Source organism: Fukomys damarensis, unplaced genomic scaffold, assembly GCF_012274545.1.
Source record: "Fukomys damarensis isolate Sample0158 unplaced genomic scaffold, DMR_v1.0_HiC HiC_scaffold_30, whole genome shotgun sequence".
NCBI classification, from domain to species: Eukaryota; Metazoa; Chordata; class Mammalia; order Rodentia; family Bathyergidae; genus Fukomys; species Fukomys damarensis.
The window spans coordinates 50,570,605-50,590,388 of record NW_022900942.1 but is presented as its reverse complement, the minus strand read 5'-3'; the positions used below and the strand labels follow the sequence as shown (position 1 = coordinate 50,590,388).

At 39.1% G+C, this 19,784-nt stretch overlaps 1 protein-coding gene across 1 annotated transcript in view; it reads right to left on the bottom strand.

Moving 5' to 3' along the window:
- Positions 1-19,784, bottom strand: part of Garem1 (GRB2 associated regulator of MAPK1 subtype 1) — a 171,281-nt gene that overhangs the window by 134,148 nt on the left and 17,349 nt on the right. Inside the window, exon 3 of the mRNA XM_010641489.2 lies at positions 2,000-2,140. Coding sequence (XP_010639791.1) covers positions 2,000-2,140 — 141 coding nt within the window. The remainder of the gene's footprint in view (positions 1-1,999; positions 2,141-19,784) is intronic.

The following is a 19,784-nucleotide window of genomic DNA, read 5'->3' as shown; positions in this document are numbered from 1 at the left end:
AAGGTAAAAACAAATGCTCAAAATACTAACACATTTGCAAATATTTGTCTTACTACTCATATCCAATCTTGGTTGCATTTTTAACCATGAGTAAGACTTAATAATCTTGATGCCCACCCTCCACACTTCAGACCAATTAAACCAGAGCTTCTGGAGGCAGGACCCAGCAACTTGTTAAACTCCCTAGGTGATTCCAATGCACAAGTTGGAGGTTCCTATATGGAGTATCCATACACATAAAGGAAGTATACTGTTTATACAAAGGACGCAGTGTTTTTTAGAATTGGCCTACTTTGTTAAGAAGTGTATAGTCCAACTGTTCAAGGACACCAGGTATGCACAGAAGAGGTAACTGAATAAAATGTAACAATGTGTGTCAAATAAACGTGACACAATAGGAGACCACCTCAGCGTTCTCCACCATCGGCAGTGGACCTCTGCACTCTTCTGACCCAACTACAGACTCGGAGAAGCAGCATGCCTGAGGAAGGCTAGTTCAGAGGGGCAACGTTTTAACAGAAAAGTGGTGAATATGTTCAGGAAACAGTGAGGTGACTAATCCAGCTGGACTGGAAGGTTCCCTCCTCAGCATAGAAAAGCTTGGAGAAGTACACTGGAACTTTTGAGGCCCTAAACAAAAAGAAAAAGAATCCAGTGGCAGAATGGAGGTCTCTAAAGAGATTTGAGGAAATGATCGAACAAGAACCTTCCTCTGGGAAGACTGATTTCAGAGTTATTTACAATGGCTTTGGGAGTGGGAAAGCCTAAAACTCATTCTACCAATAGAAGGATAGCAGATTAGGTAAAATTGTTTCTGTGATGAAGCAATATTGCAATTTATCCTCTTTTTCAGTTTCCACAAAGGCAGAAACCAGAGTCTGAGACAGAAGTAACGCAACTCTCACCTGCACAGGGGAGGGCCCGTCATGTTCTCTACTCCTATGAGAACTGCCTCGCTTGCTCGGTTCCTAACCAACCCCACAAAACCAAACCCTTCTGCAGTTTAGTGTTTCCTGTTTTCCATGAAGGCTACTCAAAGTGCTAGAAAATGCAATATTAGAAGACAAAGTTTTAGGGTAGAGAAATTCTCTTTATTATACTTTTAAGTAAGAAAGATTTCTGAGAAGCTCAGTGATTCCTGGGTCAGATCAGAAATTTAAGACTCCTAGGAATCAGAAAGAGTACCAAAGTAGTCATTCATTCAACAAACATTGGACAAAAGCCATATGCTGCTCTGGACCATGGGAGTACAGTAGGCCCTGTCTGAATGGATAAGTTGGTGAGCAGTACATAAGGGCCTATCAGATACAACGTGGCAGTCTAGAGCTGTACAGGTCATTGGTTAAAATGCCTTGTTATCTTCACTTAACTAGAACAGTGGGGTCATCTCAGAGCTGTGTTCCACAAGCTTATGTGAAAAAGCAACATGTTCTACAAGCCTATGGCTCTGAACTTCTGAGCCAAAACTTCGAAAACCAAATCACAATGCCCACCTGTGCAACACACCTGTTGAAATCATTATGTTGCAGTCATTCACAAAAGCAACAATGAAGCCATACACAGGGTTACTCAGGACATGGGTGCCTGAAGCTCAACGGCTGGCTACACATATTTATATTAATTCTAAGACTACACAGAAATTCTCTCTTTGTAAGCTTTCATCTTACGAATATCTAGCTGCATTAATTAGAAATATCTATGACAAAATGAATCTAAGCTTTCACTGAGAGACTCAATAACCACATCAAAGTGTCTGAATAACCACATAAAAGTGTCTGATTCTTCTCTTTCTAAACCACTACACTGTCTTAGAGTTCGGTAATGTGTAACTTTTAGCATTTTCAATGATCCAAAGAACCCAGGGTGGCATGCGTGCCATGGGTTCACCACTTACATAGTCTGGTTTATAGACAATTCCTGTTTTTCCACTGTGAAGGAAAATGACAGCTCTTCGAGTACCTTCCTCTCTGCTGTCTCTTGCCATCGAAGAGAATCTTACCTGCATAATGTACGGGAATCTCTATCTTTGGCCCAATGACATAGTGGCCCTCTTCCAGACTATGGGCAGTGATGGTGGTCCACTGACGACATGAATGAATCAGAAGGTAATCATTCTCCCGCAGTCCTTCTACGCATTCTCCTGGAAAATACAATTTTATTTGTGAAACTTAGAATTCACATTTTCTTGGTTAAAATTTCACTAGTGTAGAAGTTGACAGTTTATCCTGCCCCAGATAAATAAAGTTTACTTCTGAGTTGGTGAAAAAACAGAAGTATTCCCTATCAAGCTCAAAGCTGTGTACTGATGTCCCTTGTTTAACAATCTACCTTCCTTTTTTTTTTGTACCAGGGATCGAACTCAGGTCCTTGTGCTTGCAAAGCAGGTGGCGGAACCACTGAGCCAAATCCCTGGCCCTCAATCTACTTTCCTTTGACCTGCATGTCTTTTTGTGAACACTGTAAGGTATATATTAAATACAATTCCTCATTTAGTGACCAACTCTCAATAAATAGGAGTGTCTGTACAGAGTTCTACAAAAATGCTTCCTACTTACTTGGCAAAGCAATATTCAAACACTTCATTATATCTAAATTATTATATTTCAATTATAACAATTTAGTCATTCCTAAAATACATTAGGAATAGTTTAGATACACTGAAAATATTATTTCACATAATAAGATAACAATGAAATAAATATTGCTCCTTCTTTACAAGTGAGAAAAATAAAGGTTCACAATGTTAGGTAAGATAAGCAAATTCTCAGATGGGAATTCAAATCTAGGCCAGACCGATTCCAAAGCTTATGCTCTTAATCACTGCAACAAAGCTATAAAAAATTAACAGTATACTTATGTCTGTTGAAAGAGTACTTGATATTAAATGCCTATATTTGCTTTTTAATTTATGTCTGCCAGTTCTTTGGCCTACCAAATCTCCCAATCAATTAAGCATAATTAAACTTTATAGTATACAAATAAAATTATTTTTAATATTTTCTAAAATACCTTTTTAGTCTTTGAACCAATGACAAATTATTTCAAAAGACAAATACGCTCCCTGAAACATAAACGATGTTTTTCAGATGCTGATGTAATTCAAATCATTAATTCTGGGTGAGCCATTTCTAAATGCTCAATAAAAATATCTGAAAAGGCTAATTCCTTTACACAGAAAGCAGCCTTCCTTATTTTTGATGCTAACTTTATTATAATAAGAATTACTAGTTATGTAACTATATATTTTGAAATGGCATTTATAAAAATCTCCCTGAAATTAAAAGATTCAAGCCTTTATTTATTTATTTTTTTTGGTACCGGGGATTGAACTCGGGTCTTTGCGCTTGCAAGGCAGGCCACCAAACCGCTGAGCTAAATCCCTGGCCTCAAGCCTTTTTTAATCAATAGAGAAGCAGTAATGGTCAATTTGGTTATCCCAACCATAGACCGTCCAGTTTGTTTCCAAACCAATAATGCAATGAATGAGCTTTAAAAGTCTTAAGGCAGGAATATTTTATCTTTGTGGTGGAAAATACAAAGAATTAAAAGCTTTATTTTGGTGAAGGAGGTGGGAGTGGAATGACAAACTGACCTGAAGGTAGAAGCACATTAATAGCAGGGTTGAGGGGAAGGGGGAGCTATTTAGAAGGGGGAAAATTTTTTTTCTTTTTAATTGAGTTTATTGGTACATTTTAGGGATACAGTACAGTTAGAAATTTTGAAAGCAGAATCCCTGCCCTTCAAGTTTTTACACAATGACCTCTTCTGGGGCCCACTGGTACTTAAAGGTCCACTGTATGCCTCAAGCATGTTAGGGCAGGAAGGAAAGGTCTAGAACTCCTCCAAGAAAGAAATCAAACCCTCTGCAGAGCTCCCCACCAAGAAGAGCAAGCACAGCAGGCAGAGGAGTCAGTTTCAAGCACCAGGGCTGGAGGGTGGATATTGTGCCATCCAGCACTGTGTGGTCTTGGGCAGCACCTTTCTTTTCCCCTGTAGGATAGAGTAACCACAGTCTCTCTGCTTCACAGGATTGTTACAGTGATAAGGAGAAGAAAATGCATAGCATCAAGTCTTGCATCTTAGGAGTGATCAGGACCATCAGCTATTAACTCTACTGTATGCGTTTTCCCTAAAACTTAATCCTTTTTTAAACATTTGTGAGTCCAGTCATGTTATCCTTTAACAGGTTCAGAAATGACCTACAGAGCAGTTAGGAAACTTGTTTAGGGTGACAGAAACTTACTTCAGGATCTCCCTACTTGTCTCCCTAATCTTCCTATCACACTGTCCTTTATTTTGAAAATCAGTGACAGACAAAAACCCAAGAAATGGAGAAGCTGACCTTCAGCTTCAAGTATTACTCATTCACTCAACCAGTATCACAAGCAGGGTTCTGAGCACTAGGGCCACTGCAAAGAACAAACAAAGCGCTTAGCACCGACAGGGAGGAGACAGCTAATATCAACCACAAAAGTGAGTAGTTACATTACGAATTAATTAGAAGGTGAGAGGTGCTGAGGGGAAATAAAAAGTAAAAGGTAAGAGGATCATGAATGTATAAGAAGGGAGTTCGCTTGTTTCTATTTATTATTCACTTATCCAACAAATATTTATTGAGAATCTTTTATGAACAGGTGATAGGAGAGTAGCCCAAAACATAAAAGAGACTTACTTCCTGCATTCAAGAAGTCTGCGGTCACATGTAGTTTTGTTTTGTTTTTTTGGTACCGGGGATCGAACTCGGGTCCTTGCGCTTGAGAGGTAGGCCACCGAACCGCTGAGCTAAATCCCCGGCCCCTACATTTAGTTTTATGTACAGCAGGCATGACCCATGCTATGCAAGAAGGACAAGAAATCTAGCATGCAGACAGACTTCAGAGCAGAGAACATAAGGAAAAGGTTAAAGGAAAAATACAGCATTTGGGTTATTCCCTCCCTGATGAAGCCTTGGACTTAGACAAGAGGGAGTTAATGGGAGCTGTGGAAGGGTAATGGAATGATCAAAACTGTTTTAGGAAAATGAATCTGGTGGTATTATAAAAGATGGATGGGAGCAGAGAGCAACCAGAGCCATGGGGCATATGGAAGAAATTCAGGGGTAGAATACACTGCCAGTCAGGGAAAAAAGAAAAATGTCATTTTTCTGCAACTAAATTGTTATATCATAAAAACTTTTAATTTTAGTCCACAGTGGGCTCTAAAGAGGAAACTAAGAAACAACTGCAGTTGTTAATCAAAATGAAAATTTAATGCTAAATCCTACTGCTTGCTGGTGTAGTAAACACTCTGGCAAGAGGATTCAGAATGATAATCAAAGCCATAAAGTAGTAAGAAACCAATGCCTATTTCTGAGTGTATGTCTTTTTCGTTTTTTAATAGCTGAACTATATGCCTGCTTTAGGCAAAATAAACTTTCACAAAAAATGTCTAGAAATAAAACAACAGAATCAATATATCCTAGGGTAGGCCACTGATGAGATACTGCATTAAACAAATTCACAGAGTAAACAAGTTTTGGTGATATAATTATCCTGTTGCTTAACTACTATGTATAACATACTAAAATTTATATATTTAGCTAATGATGTAGTAAAAAGAACTGTAAAAGAACTTTGTGCTAAATTCCAAAACATGATGCCATCCTAAAATTTCTCCATGTGCCTCTGGGACACTTTTATTTGTCTGATAGTTGCTGGGCTTTACCTTGATCCCAACATTTATTCTTACATACCCATTACAATAATTTTTAACAGTAGAATAACTTCAAAGAAAGTCTGCTTTGAAAAAAAAAAGATTCAATTTCAAATCCAAAGAAAGTATTTATAAGCTGGATATGCACAAATGGGAACCCTCCTTCCTGTTCTTTCGCTTCTTGGCCAATGTAGTCTCTTGAATCACCTTTCTCTCTCTCTCGTTTCCTCTTTAGATCAGCCATCACTGCAGTGGTGAAGGCTCTTCCTCCTTCCTGTTCTTTCGCTTCTTGGCCAATGTAGTCTCTTGAATCACCTTTCTCTCTCTCTCTCTCTCGTTTCCTCTTTAGATCAGCCATCACTGCAGTGGTGAAGGCTCCACCCTAAGCCTATTCACTAGCTCTCTCCTTTATATTAGTCATGGTTAATCTTGACTGTCAACTTGATTGGCTTGAAGGCAGCCTAAGAGATTAGTAAAGCACAGGTCTGAATGTGTCTGGGTGGGTCACAAGGGCGTCACCCTGGGCACTCTATCTGGTCCTGGCCCCTTCCTCTCAGGCTTTTCCACTGCTCTCTCCCTTGTAGATGCCGAGAGTTGATCAGTTTTTCTCCAGCACAACTTTCCACATGCCATTTCTGCCTTGCAACCTGACAGCCGTAGATTGTACGTTCATATAACACACAGACTTACTGATGACAACCGTGATCTAGGCACGCCAGTACAGTATTGAGCCAAGTGCCTGTCCTCACAGAGTTAACCTCTTGTATTTTCCACCTGGCTTTTCATTTTTCTAATTTATTTAAATATTGCTATAGATAAAACATTAAAAAATATTGTACACTGTTCGGCTTACCTGCCTTCAATGTTTCCCATTTAGCCCTTGGCTCAATACAAAAAGCCTCATGATCTAGGTTCCAAAGATCTAATCTCTTCATGGATGTCTTTCTGAGCCTGGTCCTAATCCTAACTGTATTCATTTAAACTGCATAAAAATGTAGCTTTCCTTATATTCTGTGCTGTTTGTAAGTTTGTCTTAAAACTATGAGCACAGGAAACTATTCAACTTAATGTTTATGCACTAATACGTCAATGAAATTATAAGAAAAATAATGTAAAACTGATTATTAAAATAATCTTTTGTGCTTTAAAACTTAGCCTATACATGCTTCAAGTAATGTTTATATAGAAGCTAGGGAACACAGGAGATCTTCTAGCATCCACAGCCAAGCAATAGAGCGGCCCAAACTCACTGCCTCATGGTTTTGTCATGCTTTAAAAATACCCTAATAAATCAATCTTTATTTACAGTATTTTCCACCCTTTAACCATATTATATTTTTATGCTACTTGTAGCTATTTTAGTTTTGTCCATCATTAGAGATAAACATATCTGAATTACAGCCTAACTGTAGCCTTTTCTATGTTAGGACGGTTCTGAATCACTTCAAGCAGTTTTGCAACATCATAATAGAAACCAAGTTTGTATTAAATGCATTTTTATTTTTAAACATGAAGACAAAGTACAGGTTGAACATCCCTAATCCAAAGTTCTGAAATCAGAAATGCGCCAAAATCTAAAAATCTTTGAGCATCAACATGATGCCATATGTGGAAAATTTCATACCTGACCTCATGTGAGAGTTATAATAAAAATACAGGTACCTTAAAAATATCATATAAAATTACCTACAGGCTATATATACAAGGTATATATGAAATATAAGTGAATTCTGTGTTTAGATTTGGATCCCACCCCAAGATGTATTTGCAAATATTCCAAAATCAGAAAAAGACTGGAACTCCAAAACATTGCTGGTGACAAGCATCTCAGATAAGGGATATTCAACTTATATAAGTATACTAGGATTATTAAATGTGTGTGACACTAAACCTGTTAGCTTACTGCCGACAGGTTCTCTCTTGATGGAGAAAATCCAGAGAATAAGAGACATCAATCCATATTTTTCTTTTTTTTGTTGTTTGTGTCATTTTCATGTCACACAGAACACATCACAGTTAACAGAACAGAGAAAAGAAAAACGCAATTATATGTGAATTTGGATAATTCTCCAAAATGTGTCATGAGTGTGGCAGTAGTAAATAAAAATGTTTTTTATTCTGCACACTTGTATTCCTTTGTTCTTGGTGTTATACTTCATACTAGAGTAACAGGCTCAGTCAACACCTTGGAGCTGCATCTATACAGAAGGCATTTGCTTTTGATCCTTGAAGTTCCCCAAATGCCTGACTTCGGATAGTTAAATGGTCCTGCCAGCATGAACCACCAGTGGTACATGCACGACTGTCCCGTCAGGTGACTTGTACCACCCAATGGACTATCCCACGCTGCCTAATCAGACATCATGCGTGTACCACAGGTGGTGCAGAGCTGTCCAGCAGTGAGACACATGAATTACAGCCCCATGGTTGACGTGTTAATACACAGCTTTATATTGCTGATTTACTTTCCTTTTATAAAGTCTACTTTATTCCTAAATAAAAATATACTTTTGTTTCCAATTATCCTGGCTTCTTCTCAGTGCCTTAGTAGGACCCTGTCTATGGTCCTACTATATCTCTTGACTTAACGAGGCCTCCTGGAAATAATCTGACTTGACATATGCAATGAGAATCTGACTTTCAGAGTTTTTCATCGGTAATGAACGAAAACTGGTCTTTATGTCTTGCTAAATCTATCAACAATGAGTATATTAACATCATTCTATGTTGCTCCCATTACAAATCTAATTTAATAATTGTGATTTTCCCAATATAAAGTTGGTCAAGTGGTAACACTGTGCTTGCGCCTCCTCAGTTAATAATGTTGCATCATTTTAATTATGTGTTTACTTGACCTTACAATCCTTTTCATGGAGGATGGAAACTGACAGAGTCAGTTAAATACTCAAAACCACCATATTTCTCTCACAACTTAAACATCTGAAAAATACATTCAGTGGCAGAGGCTGGCCGTAGAATGAGTTTCCTCTTGTATCCCAGTGTACAGCACATCCCAGTGCCTCACTGCCCTTGCAGTTAGCCTTGAATGCTACCAAGTTCTGCCCAATGGTGTAGAAGCAGAGATGACATTTCCCACTTCCTGTCTTGGCCTCACCCATGAAGCAGCTCACAAGCCATCCTCTGTGCTCTTTCCTCTGCCAATAGTTAAATACTGATTCCCAGGAACACCTTGGATCAAGCTGAAGATGGAACAGCTGCCAGAAATACTGGTTCCTTAATTAATACCTAGTGAAACAAACCACCTACCATAACCACACATTGTGCTGCTACGTGAGAAATACCCTCCTACTGTGGTATTACGCAGGTGACATGTTGCAGTTTTCCTTTTTTATGACACTTGTGAGCCTACCTGAATTAAAGCAACTACATACATAACCTTCAGCACCGACAAAAATCTCGTGGTTATAATGGTCACAGAGTTTCTGTTGCAGACTGTTCTAAGTATTTTTCATAAACACAAACTTTCCTTCGCTGTGCAAAGGTAGCTCAAACTAAAAAAAAATTTCCTTCTTTTGGCTGCATTGCATTCTATAAATTGAGAAATACAATTAAATGCTTTTTAACTTAGCATCCTCAAACATTTTCAGGGTCTGAGGTCCTAATGGTTTAACTGTCTCCCAGACAAACACAAGTAGAACGTGGCACTGTGACACTACTTTCCTGTCCCAAAAGGGCCACAGCCAAAGGACCCAGAGTGAAAAGGTATGGGTGCGGGAAGAGGTGAAGAGTTGATGCCATTTCAACTGCTATGGAAAAGTGAAAGAACAAGCACAAAATCTGAAAAATAAGCTGTCTACAACAAAGAGGCAGTAGGATGTTCCAAAGAGGAAGTAACAGAGAGGGAGGAGAATACTGAAGTAACTAACTGGCCACCAAGGTGAGAGGGAGAAATTATAAAGTGATCAGGAAGGATGTGGTTAGGAAATCATTAAACACAGGTAATAATCTGAAGTAAATATGAACTGAAGAAACAGAAGCTCTAAGAACAAGAGAAGAAACTTCTTTTAGCTCAATGGAGGACATATTATGACGAAGTATAAGATGGAGGAGGAAAGGACAGACATGGTATCAATGAAATACAGCTACCGCATCTGAAGCCACTTGACAGGAACTTCCCAGAGTATCAAATGGCTGGAAAGGACAAAGCTTCTGGCACAGATAGCATGAGTGTAAAAAAAAAAAAAAAAATCAGTGTCCTAAATCTGGGAAGACAAAATGAGTAATTTTAGTATCCAAAAATTCACTGATAACCTTACCCCAAATGATCCTCCAAGAATAATCATGTGCCTGCCTTTCCACACTCATCGATATCAGCACTGCACACATTTCTAGGTGCCGTTATTTTGTGAACACTAAGACATACCTTGGAGTATGTCATCAAAGTCTCCGGAAAAAAAAAAAAGATAACTACCGTAATCAACAGTAGTACCAGTTAAGCTTAGCAGCTGTCCTGTTCTAATCACTTCCAAAAATGAGAGCACACCTGACTGTCTCAGGGCCAGTTGTCCCCTGTGTTTGATGAGAGGACCCTGCAGCCCTGAGGAAGACAGTTCTAGCCCCAGGCTGTACATTCACTGTAATCACCTTGAGACGTGTAAAAATTCCACTGGTGTGCCTGTGTGTATGTGTGCATGTGGTCCTATGTCGGAACAATGCAATCAGAATCTTTGGTCCTGGGGCCCAAGAGTCTGCATGTCCTGGAATGTCTCAGGTGTACTAATGTGTAACCAAGGATCAGAGGAAGGGTCTGGAAAGGCTTCACCCCACAGGGTGACTTGAGTTTTTGCACCTGTTGTGAGAGGGGAGAGAGATAATACATGTCAGATGCTTAAAAGTACTAGCCACATTAATATCTCTCTCTACAAGTGTTATTGCTACGACTGTCCCCAGATGTCTCAGGGCATAGCATCATCTCAAAAACTGAACTTGTGCATCACTTGTCTTTTTAAATTTTAGAGTAATTAGAAATTATCTTGTGTCGATAATTTTATGTGTATACATGTTTCTTCAATTAGACTGTGATGAATTAGACTGCAGCATCCTAGGGGGCCAAGAAATTTCCTTATCCCTTTCCAGATGGGAGTCAATCACCCAGCTGATATCAATAAGCCCAATGATAATTCGACATAGTCATTTTTCACTATTCAGATCCCATATATTCTTGATCAGATGAAATTAAAGGGTGTTTTCCTAGAGCTGGACATGGTGGCACATGCCTGTAATCCCAGCACTCGGGAGGCTGAGGCAGGAGGATCACTGTGAGTCCGAGACCAGCCTGGGCTACATAGTGACTTCCTGGCCAGTCTCAACTACACAGTGAGACCCTGTCTCAAAAAACCAAAAACAACAATAACAACAACAACAACAACAACAACAAAAAACAAAAAAGAGGGTGTTTCCTCCCTTTGTATTTCCAAATTAAAAAATAAGGGTAATGCTATTTTCTCAGAACTATGTCGGGGTTAGGCTTCAATGAAGGACATTGTGGGAGCTGTCTGAGAAATTAGTAAAGTATACTTCTGGGTGTGTATGTGTCTGGGTAGGTCACGGAGGCGTGACTTTGGGTACTATTGTGGTCCCTGGTCCTCTCCGCTCTGACATGGTTCCTCTGTCTACTTCCCAGCTGCCATGAAATGAGTTGCTTTACTTCACCACATCCTTTGGCCATGTTCCTTTGGAGCCAGCCGACCCTGGACTGAGTCCCTGAAATGGTGAGCCAAGATAAACTCTTCCTCTTTTAAGTTGTGTATGTCAGGTATTGGTTCTAGAAATGAAACCTGACGAATATGCTATCTTTAAATCATTTTAAATAGGTTACTATTTATGGTAATAGAAAGCTTTTCATCAATAATAATCGCTGACTTCCAGTTTTGTTGTTCTCAGTATGATTTACTTTAACTGCAGAGTGGCAGAGATTGCTAGATACTCAATAATTGTCTCCTTTTATTCATGGACACATGGCTTCCTACAATGCAGAATACTGTTGCTAGCCACCACAGAGTTTAGGATAAGTTATCGCCAATGGGATGTACTCAAAGTGATATGGGAAACTTCTATGATTTTGTAAAATAAAAATCACACTGTAGAAAATTCACTGAAGTTTACTATTCAATGGTTTTTAATATAATTTCAGAATTGTGTGGCCATTAATACAATCTTACTTTTATCAATCCAAAGAGAGATCACATAATTTTAGCAGCTATTCCTTAGTCCTACCCCAGCGTTAGGCTATAACTTTGCCTCTCTAGACAATTTCTTTAAATGGATTCATAAAATATATGTCCTTTTGTGTCTGGCTTCTTTCATTTGGCATCACGTTTTCATGGTTCGTCTATACTCCCAGGATACGGATATGCCACATTTTGTTGTTCACTTCACCAGATGACAGACATTGGGATCATTCAGCTTTGGTAGGTATGGAATAATACCTACCATTGTGGGAGTAACATTGTGGGAGCTGTTTCTGCATCAGTAAGTTTGCATAGTTTTTACATATATACCTAGGGATGAAACTGCTAGGCCATCCAGTAACTCTACATTTAACCTTCTAAAATAGTGCTAGTCTGTTTTCCTAAGCAACTGCACTACTTTACATTCCCATCAGTAACGAAAAAGGGATGCATTTTCTCCATGTACTCATGCCTTCTCCTTTTTTTTTTTTTTTTTTTTGAGACAGGGTCTCACTATGTAGTTGCGACTGACCTGGAACTCACTACGCAGCCCAGGCTGGTCTTGAACTCACAGCGACCCTCCTGCCTCAGCCTCCCGAGTGCTGGGATTACAGGCGTGCTCCACCACACCCATCTATTTCTATAACTTCTTTGCTAACTATTTATTCCAATTCTTTGCCCACTTTTAAAGTTGGTTATATATTTTTATTGTTGAGTTATAAAAGTTCTTCATATTCTGGATACAAGTTCCTTATGAGATATAGTAAGATCTTGATTCACAAATGCTTCTGTTTTCAAGCTCCACACTGAGTGACAAACATTGGGTGACAAAACCACAGCCATCTTCCCCAAACCATAAAACAAATTAAATTCATAAACTGAGGCACCACTGTATATGACACATACTTCCTCTTATATGTCAACTGTCTTGCACTTCCCTGATATTGTCCCTTGAAGTACTAAAGTTTTACATTTTGATGAAGTCAGATTTACTTTTTCTTTTATTGTTTTGCTTTGGTGTCACAGGTGACATACTGCTGTCTAACCCAAGGTCAGGAAGTTTTATGTCTACATTTTATAGTTGATAGCCTTTATAGTAGGTGTGTAACTCCTGTAAGTTAATTTTTACACATGTTGTAGATAAGGGTCCAACTACAATGTTTTGCCTGTGTCTATCCAAAAGTCTAAGCATCATCTGTCAAAAACATGGTCCTTTCTTCATTATCTTGCTGCTTGTCAAAATCAATTGCCCATAAATCTAAGATTTTATTCCTGGTCTCTCCATATCATTCCACTGTTCTATATTCTATTCTTATCTCACTTTAATTATTGTCGCTTTGTAGTAAATTTGGGAAATGTCAATTCAACTTTATTCTTTTTTTTAAAGATTGTGTAGCTTTTCTGGGTTCCTTGCACTTCTAGGTGAATTTTGGGATCAGCTTGTCAATTTTTGCAAAAGAATCAAGCTAGGATTCAATTTTTTTTCTTTTTTCATGCTAGTACCCCCAGCTTAACTCTCAAATAGGAAGCTAGACATAAGTGGCAACCAAGATGTATTGATGTGACCTTCTTTTACCTTTTTACTCTTCCTGACAGATAGAATGTGGATTTGATTGATGGATGTGACTAACACACTGGTAGTAACTGTCTAAGACACTGAGGGGAACTTGGGACTGGAATTGAGACCAAGATAACTACAACTGACAACAACTTTGGGTCTCTGCTATCTCGGGCAACATAACCAAACCTACTGTCCTCAGATCACCTATCTGGATTTTGGCTTTGGGTTTCTGTGACCTGAAGCTGAATGCAGGAGCACTGAAATAACGTTTAAGAATTACAGTGCCTATGTTAATCAAAATATATAAATTACTCTAAAAACACTAGAGTTTTTTGTCTTATCTTGTTTTTAAGCCTATTTTAGTAAAAGTACTCCTGTAAAGAAATGTTATCTAAGCCTGGCTTCTGGTTTGTAAAATTTGAACAATGTTTGAGATAGCATTCATTCTTATGCTTCTGATATATTCTTTCAAGCTTCTCAACTAGTTTAGGATTATAGAGGTTGCATTACTGTTACTAACTCAAATTTATCTTATAAAGACAGGAATCTTATCCTAAAGTCAGTAAAATATCCTGTACACATTTAACAAAACTCTTTGCTTGTATCCACTGATATATAAGTTTTTGTTAATTCACAATTTGAATGATTCAACTAATATGTCTGATAAAATTTAGTTCTAAGTTATTTACAAAATTAAGTCAGGGGCATAGCACTATAGGGCCCCAAGCATTCCCAACACAGACAGAGAAATAGTAAATAGTTTTATATTAACAGTAAAAATAACCATGAGAACTACAGATGAAACACCCTTTCTAGAATGTACCAGCAACATGAGAATCCACAGCAGCACTAAGTCCCTCAGTGGCTTCACAAAGCACCACAGAAAAGAAAAGCCACAGCCTATAGGTTATGCATCCAAACGCGACCAAGACTAAACATCAGCAACCAACTCTCAACTCCTCCCCTTGTATCTTACTTTGTGCAGGAATAAGCAGCACAGAAATTCTAGAAATTAGTGTCATTCTAGTGCAACGATTAGGAGATCCCTGCTTTCTGAAAAGGTGCAAAAATGTCAAAGAAAGCAATTTAATTCTCTGGAGCAGAATCTATAACAATATGCCAACCAAATCAGGAAAGTTGATCCCTTGACTCCAGGATATGTTTATTTTCCAAAAAATATTCTGATTAAGTTATGGTTCACACCTGCTGTCAGAGCAGATGACTGAATGAAAAGTGACTTCTAGTTCCTTTATTGACACTGATGTTTTTAGGAAGTACAGTTAAAATAAATGCCACAGAAGTATTTAACCCTCAGAGACTTATCTTTGAGTGCATGTACATGAAATAAATGGGAAGCCTCTTTTTCTCTCCACCTAAACCGTCAAGTCCTTAAGCCCAACATCATCTTTTCCGGTTGTTTGAACTCCAAAAGCCTGCTGGGTAGCACAGGAGGTGTGCAGAAAAGGTTTCCTAAATGAAAAATTTTCAACATAAATATTCACAGCAAGCAAGTACAAATATAAAGCACTGGGATGTTATTCAATATTTAAACCCCTCAAGGAAAATAGAGTATTTTTTTTCAATCATCTTCTACTGATCTCTCTTTTTTTTTTCAGCTTTAATTGAGTTCGTTGGTACATTTTAGGGATACAGTACAGTTACATTCATTGTTGGGATCATGTACCTCTACATGACAAGTCTTGATTCTCATTTTTTCCCCTTACCTCTGCCCTCCCTTCACCCCTCCTCCCCTCCCCATCTACACCCACTTTATTTCCATCTTTTCATTCTCTCACATTTTTTCTTTTCCCTTTTTACTCTTCCCCTACCCATCCCACCTTCCCTACACCTTTAGCTCCTTTCTTCCCATTTTCTACTGATCTCTTTTTACTTTACATAAACATCAACAAAACTACATTGTCTAAGATCCTATTTTTGGATGGATACTTTATTCAAAAGCCCAAAGACAATAATCTTGAGTTCTAACCAAGTTAAAGAGTTGTGCTTTCACATTTAATTCTTCACTGTGCAATTCAGAAAGAAAAAAAAGGAATTAGAGATTAATTTAGACAAAGCATTAAAGTGGAAGTATGGTCAAAGAACTTCAGAGTGCAACCTAAGTAAAAAGGAATGTACGAAACAAAAAAGAAAAAAGATTAGAGAGATATTATTACCGCTTTTTAAATGAACCCTTGGACAAAGAGCTCCTTTTTCAACAGATTAACCAGGAATTGCACCTAATAGATTCCTGCTGTATGAAATACAAACATGCCTACTTAAGTCAAATCTGAAATTTTATGCTCTGAAATACTGAACTGTAACTAATATTTAAAAGATAAAAATTCTACACTGAAGAATTTTTAGAAAAACAGGTGAGCAAATGTAATTTAAGTATTTCTTCAAACATTCAAAATATAGTAAGGCTATCACAGTGCCCAGCATGTACCATGTTCAGGCAGGTGAAGGACAGGGGTGCATATCTGAGTAGGTAAACTACAGATTTGCACAGGTAATTTACTGTGTGAAAATCCACTGAACTACAATATATATAGACATTCCTCTTTCAGTATGTCTGATACATCCAGTTTGTTTTCCCGTGTTTGACCTGCAGGTGAAGGACAGGGGTGCATATCTGAGTAGGTAAACTACAGATTTGCACAGGTAATTTACTCTGTGAAAATCCACTGAACTACAATATATAGACATTCCTCTTTCAGTATGTCTGATACATCCAGTTTGTTTTCCCGTGTTTGACTGTGGTCAAAAGATCAATTGTGCAACATGTGTACTTACCACAGTGTGGGGGAGATGCTCACATGGTTAGCAGCCCCCGGAGACTAAAGGACCCAATGCAGCAGACAGGGTGAACCCAGGCGCCACCAGGTTCCAAAGGCCGGTTCACCAAGTACCTTCCCAGCACCTTCTTGCATTTCTTCCTCCTCCCTTCCTTTTCTTTCTTCCGTCTTCCTTTCTTTTCCCTCTCTTTTTTTCATTGGCACTGGGGACTGAACTCAGGGTTTCTGCACTGGACTATATCCCTAGCCCTTTCAATTTTTAACTTAAATTTTGAGACAGGGTCTTACCAAGTCATAAATTGCTCAGTCTGAACTCAAATTCATGATCTTCCTGCCTCAGCTTCCCACAGTGTTAGGATTACAGGTATATACCACCACACCTGGCTTCACCAGGCACATTTCTAGAATCCCCCCCGACCACAACTGACTGTAATAATTTAAGTAACTACGACTCCACGGGATAGGGGAGAGGCAGTGAGGTGTCTCAGAAATAGCCTAGCATATACCACCAGATTTAGTTGAAACTGCAGTTACTGTATGTATTAACTACATGACCATAGGTAAATTAGTTAACTTCTTCAATTTGGGTCAATAATTCACTAACGAAGTTGGGATGCCTAAGAATAAAGATGAAGGACTCCGTATAGTACCCTGTGGATAGAAGCCTCTACACAAACATGACTTTGGCTTGAAGAACCCAAGTAAGAGGGCAACTGTGCTTTAGCACTGCAACAAGGGAACTTACTCTGAGTCTGGAGACAAACTTACTATCAGATAAATTTATTTGAGAGATGAAGGCAGCCAAAACCTATTAGTCTATATTTAAGAATATAATGAATAGTTTCTCTGGTGTGAAAAAGTAAAAGTGTAAATAAAGATTAAAATGTACAAGTGATATTGTGTAATAGGAAGAAAAGTCTAAAAGAGTAGAGGAAGTGGGAGGGATGGGGAAAGGTAAAAAGGGAAAATAACTAATATGTGAAAAGGAAAAACATGGAAACAATGTAAACAGGGAAGGGTGTGGAGGGGCAGAGAGGAGGGCTGGGGTGAGGGGAAAAATTAGAACCAAGACGAGTCTCGTAAAGGTACAAGATTCCAACGATGAATGTAACTGTATGGTATTCCTTATGTGTACCAAAAAATTCAGTAAAGATAAAAAAAAAGAATAAAATCGAAAAAAATTTTCAACAATTTCTTTGGCTTTTAAAAGTAAACTGTGGGGCCGGAGATTTAGCTCAGCGGTTCGGTGGCCTGCCCTGCAAGTGCAAAGACCTGAGTTCAATCCCTGGTACCAAAAAAAAAAAAAGTAAACTGTGCATAATTATCATTGCTTTAAATAGTTCTGAGTTGTGACTGTGCATACTGTGGTCATAGTAGGTCCCAAGACTGCTTTGCTGCGCTCTTTTGACTGTAATTTTCAACCCTGGACTAGGAGGGAAAAGAGGGGAGCCTCCTCACCCCCCAACAAAGAACTCTACAGGGCTCAGAGAATGCTTAAAATCATAGGTCAGGTCCACTAACCTTGGGGAAGACCGATACTATCTTTTAGAGGTTTCGATGCCAACAAACAGCCAGCAGCAGCACCCGTGCCATAGGTTCGCCACCACTGAAACTCCTGGGCTACAGCTTACCAACCCACTGCTGGGCATAACTACGCTTTCATTCTACATCTCAGACCCTGAAATGCCTCTCCGGCTGGGTTAAATTTCCCGGCCTGGGCCTGGAGGCTCAGCTTTCTTTCTCCCTGTGGCACTCATCCATATGAACAGGAAACTACACGCCTTTTGGGTCTGTAATGAGCATTTCCATTTGTTTATTTATTTATTCATTGGTTGTTTGAGACAGGGTCTCACTATGTAGCTGAGACTGACCTGGAACTCACTATGTAACCCAGGCTGGTCTTGAACTCACAGCAATTCTCCTGCCTCAGCCTACCGAGTGCTGGGATTACAGGCGTGTGCCACCATGCGTGGCTCCATTTAATTTTTTAAAGACCAGAGTCCAAAGATGGATGCAAGAGAACTATGCACTGATTTCATAAAATGAACAATCTCTGGTGTGGAGTTGTATTCATAGCAGACAATACCACAACCTTAGGGTTCCTCAGACTCTTCCCACTTAGGCAGAGGCTGTAGTTCCCTCTCCGGTATTTATGCTCCGTCTACCTACTTAAGGGAAATATAAATACTTCTGGGGAGATACAGAAAGGGAATATTACTAGAGGGCCACAGAAGCTATTAAGCTTTACCAACCTATTAGTTTATACTTAGAGTAGTTGTATTTAAATCCCAGCTACTTTATTAATCACTTAATGTCACTGTGCCTCAGTTCTCTCATGGGATGCAGATGCTAATAGTAAGAGTGTCTACTTCCTAGTGCTGTTGTGAGGATTAAATGAGTTTGTAAATGTAAAAGCACCTGGGACACAGCAAGCACACAGGAAATATGACTTATCATTATTCTAACTCAGCACAGATCAACCGTGTTCTTCTCTCCTTTGGGCTTAGAGCAGGCACTGGCACCCTTCTAAACTAGCTTACACTTTGCTGCTGTTGTAATATTCCAAATGCAAATCTGCTCACATTATTATCCTGCTTAGAACCTTTCAGGGACTCTTCGCTGCTTAGAGAAAAAAGTCCTAACTCCCTGGGGTACGATATGAAACTCTCTATGTCCCAGCCACAGCTGCTAATTTAGTACAAGGGAAATCAGGGCCAGAGGAGAGCCCACAGAAGACGGGCACAGCCCTCTGGGCCAGCTCAATTCCCAAGGGTTTTCTCACACTCATCCTGTTGTCCAGAAAGCCTCCCAGGCCCAGCTACTCAAGTCAGAAATTCCAGATTCTCCTGTCATCTCTGCAAGAGATCCATACTTTCTTACTTTCACCCTGGCCACCCTGACTCCCAGGGTACTCTCAAGATAGACACAAGTTAACCTTTCTACCACAGCATCTTCCTCCAGCATGCAACACAAACAGCAAACTCCGAAGAGGCATCTGCTCCCCGTTACACACTTCCTGCTGGCCTAAAATGATGCACTGTTCTTTTTCTGGCTGCTAGATCCCATTCTCAGCAAGTCTTTGCTGGTTATGCCCTTCCATCTTCCATTTCAAGGTAAAGCTATTTGCATCTTTCCTCTCTTGGCACTCTGCGTACATCTTTCCCAGCGTCCTGTACCTGGAGTGACATTTCACGTGTAGGTCTGCCTTCTACACTAAGCTGGCAGCTCAGGGTCTTGGCAGCCCAATTACATAATACTGATGCTCAGTGTATGTTTGCTGAATGAACTCCTGTGTAACTGGCATTATGCTGTCATTTTCCATTCTTCAAATTTAGAAAGAGAGCTTCAGCATGTAACACTATTTCTTACACAACAGTGTGCAGTGGGAGAAAGGTTTTCTTAGAGCCAGTACAAAGGGATTTTGTTATTACCTTAATTCAAAATTCAAAAGCTTCTATGAAAATTTTGGCTAATTACATGAGACAGAAAGTTCTTTAAGGCAATAATTTTGATTAGATCAGCAACAACTGAATTTGGAACCACAGA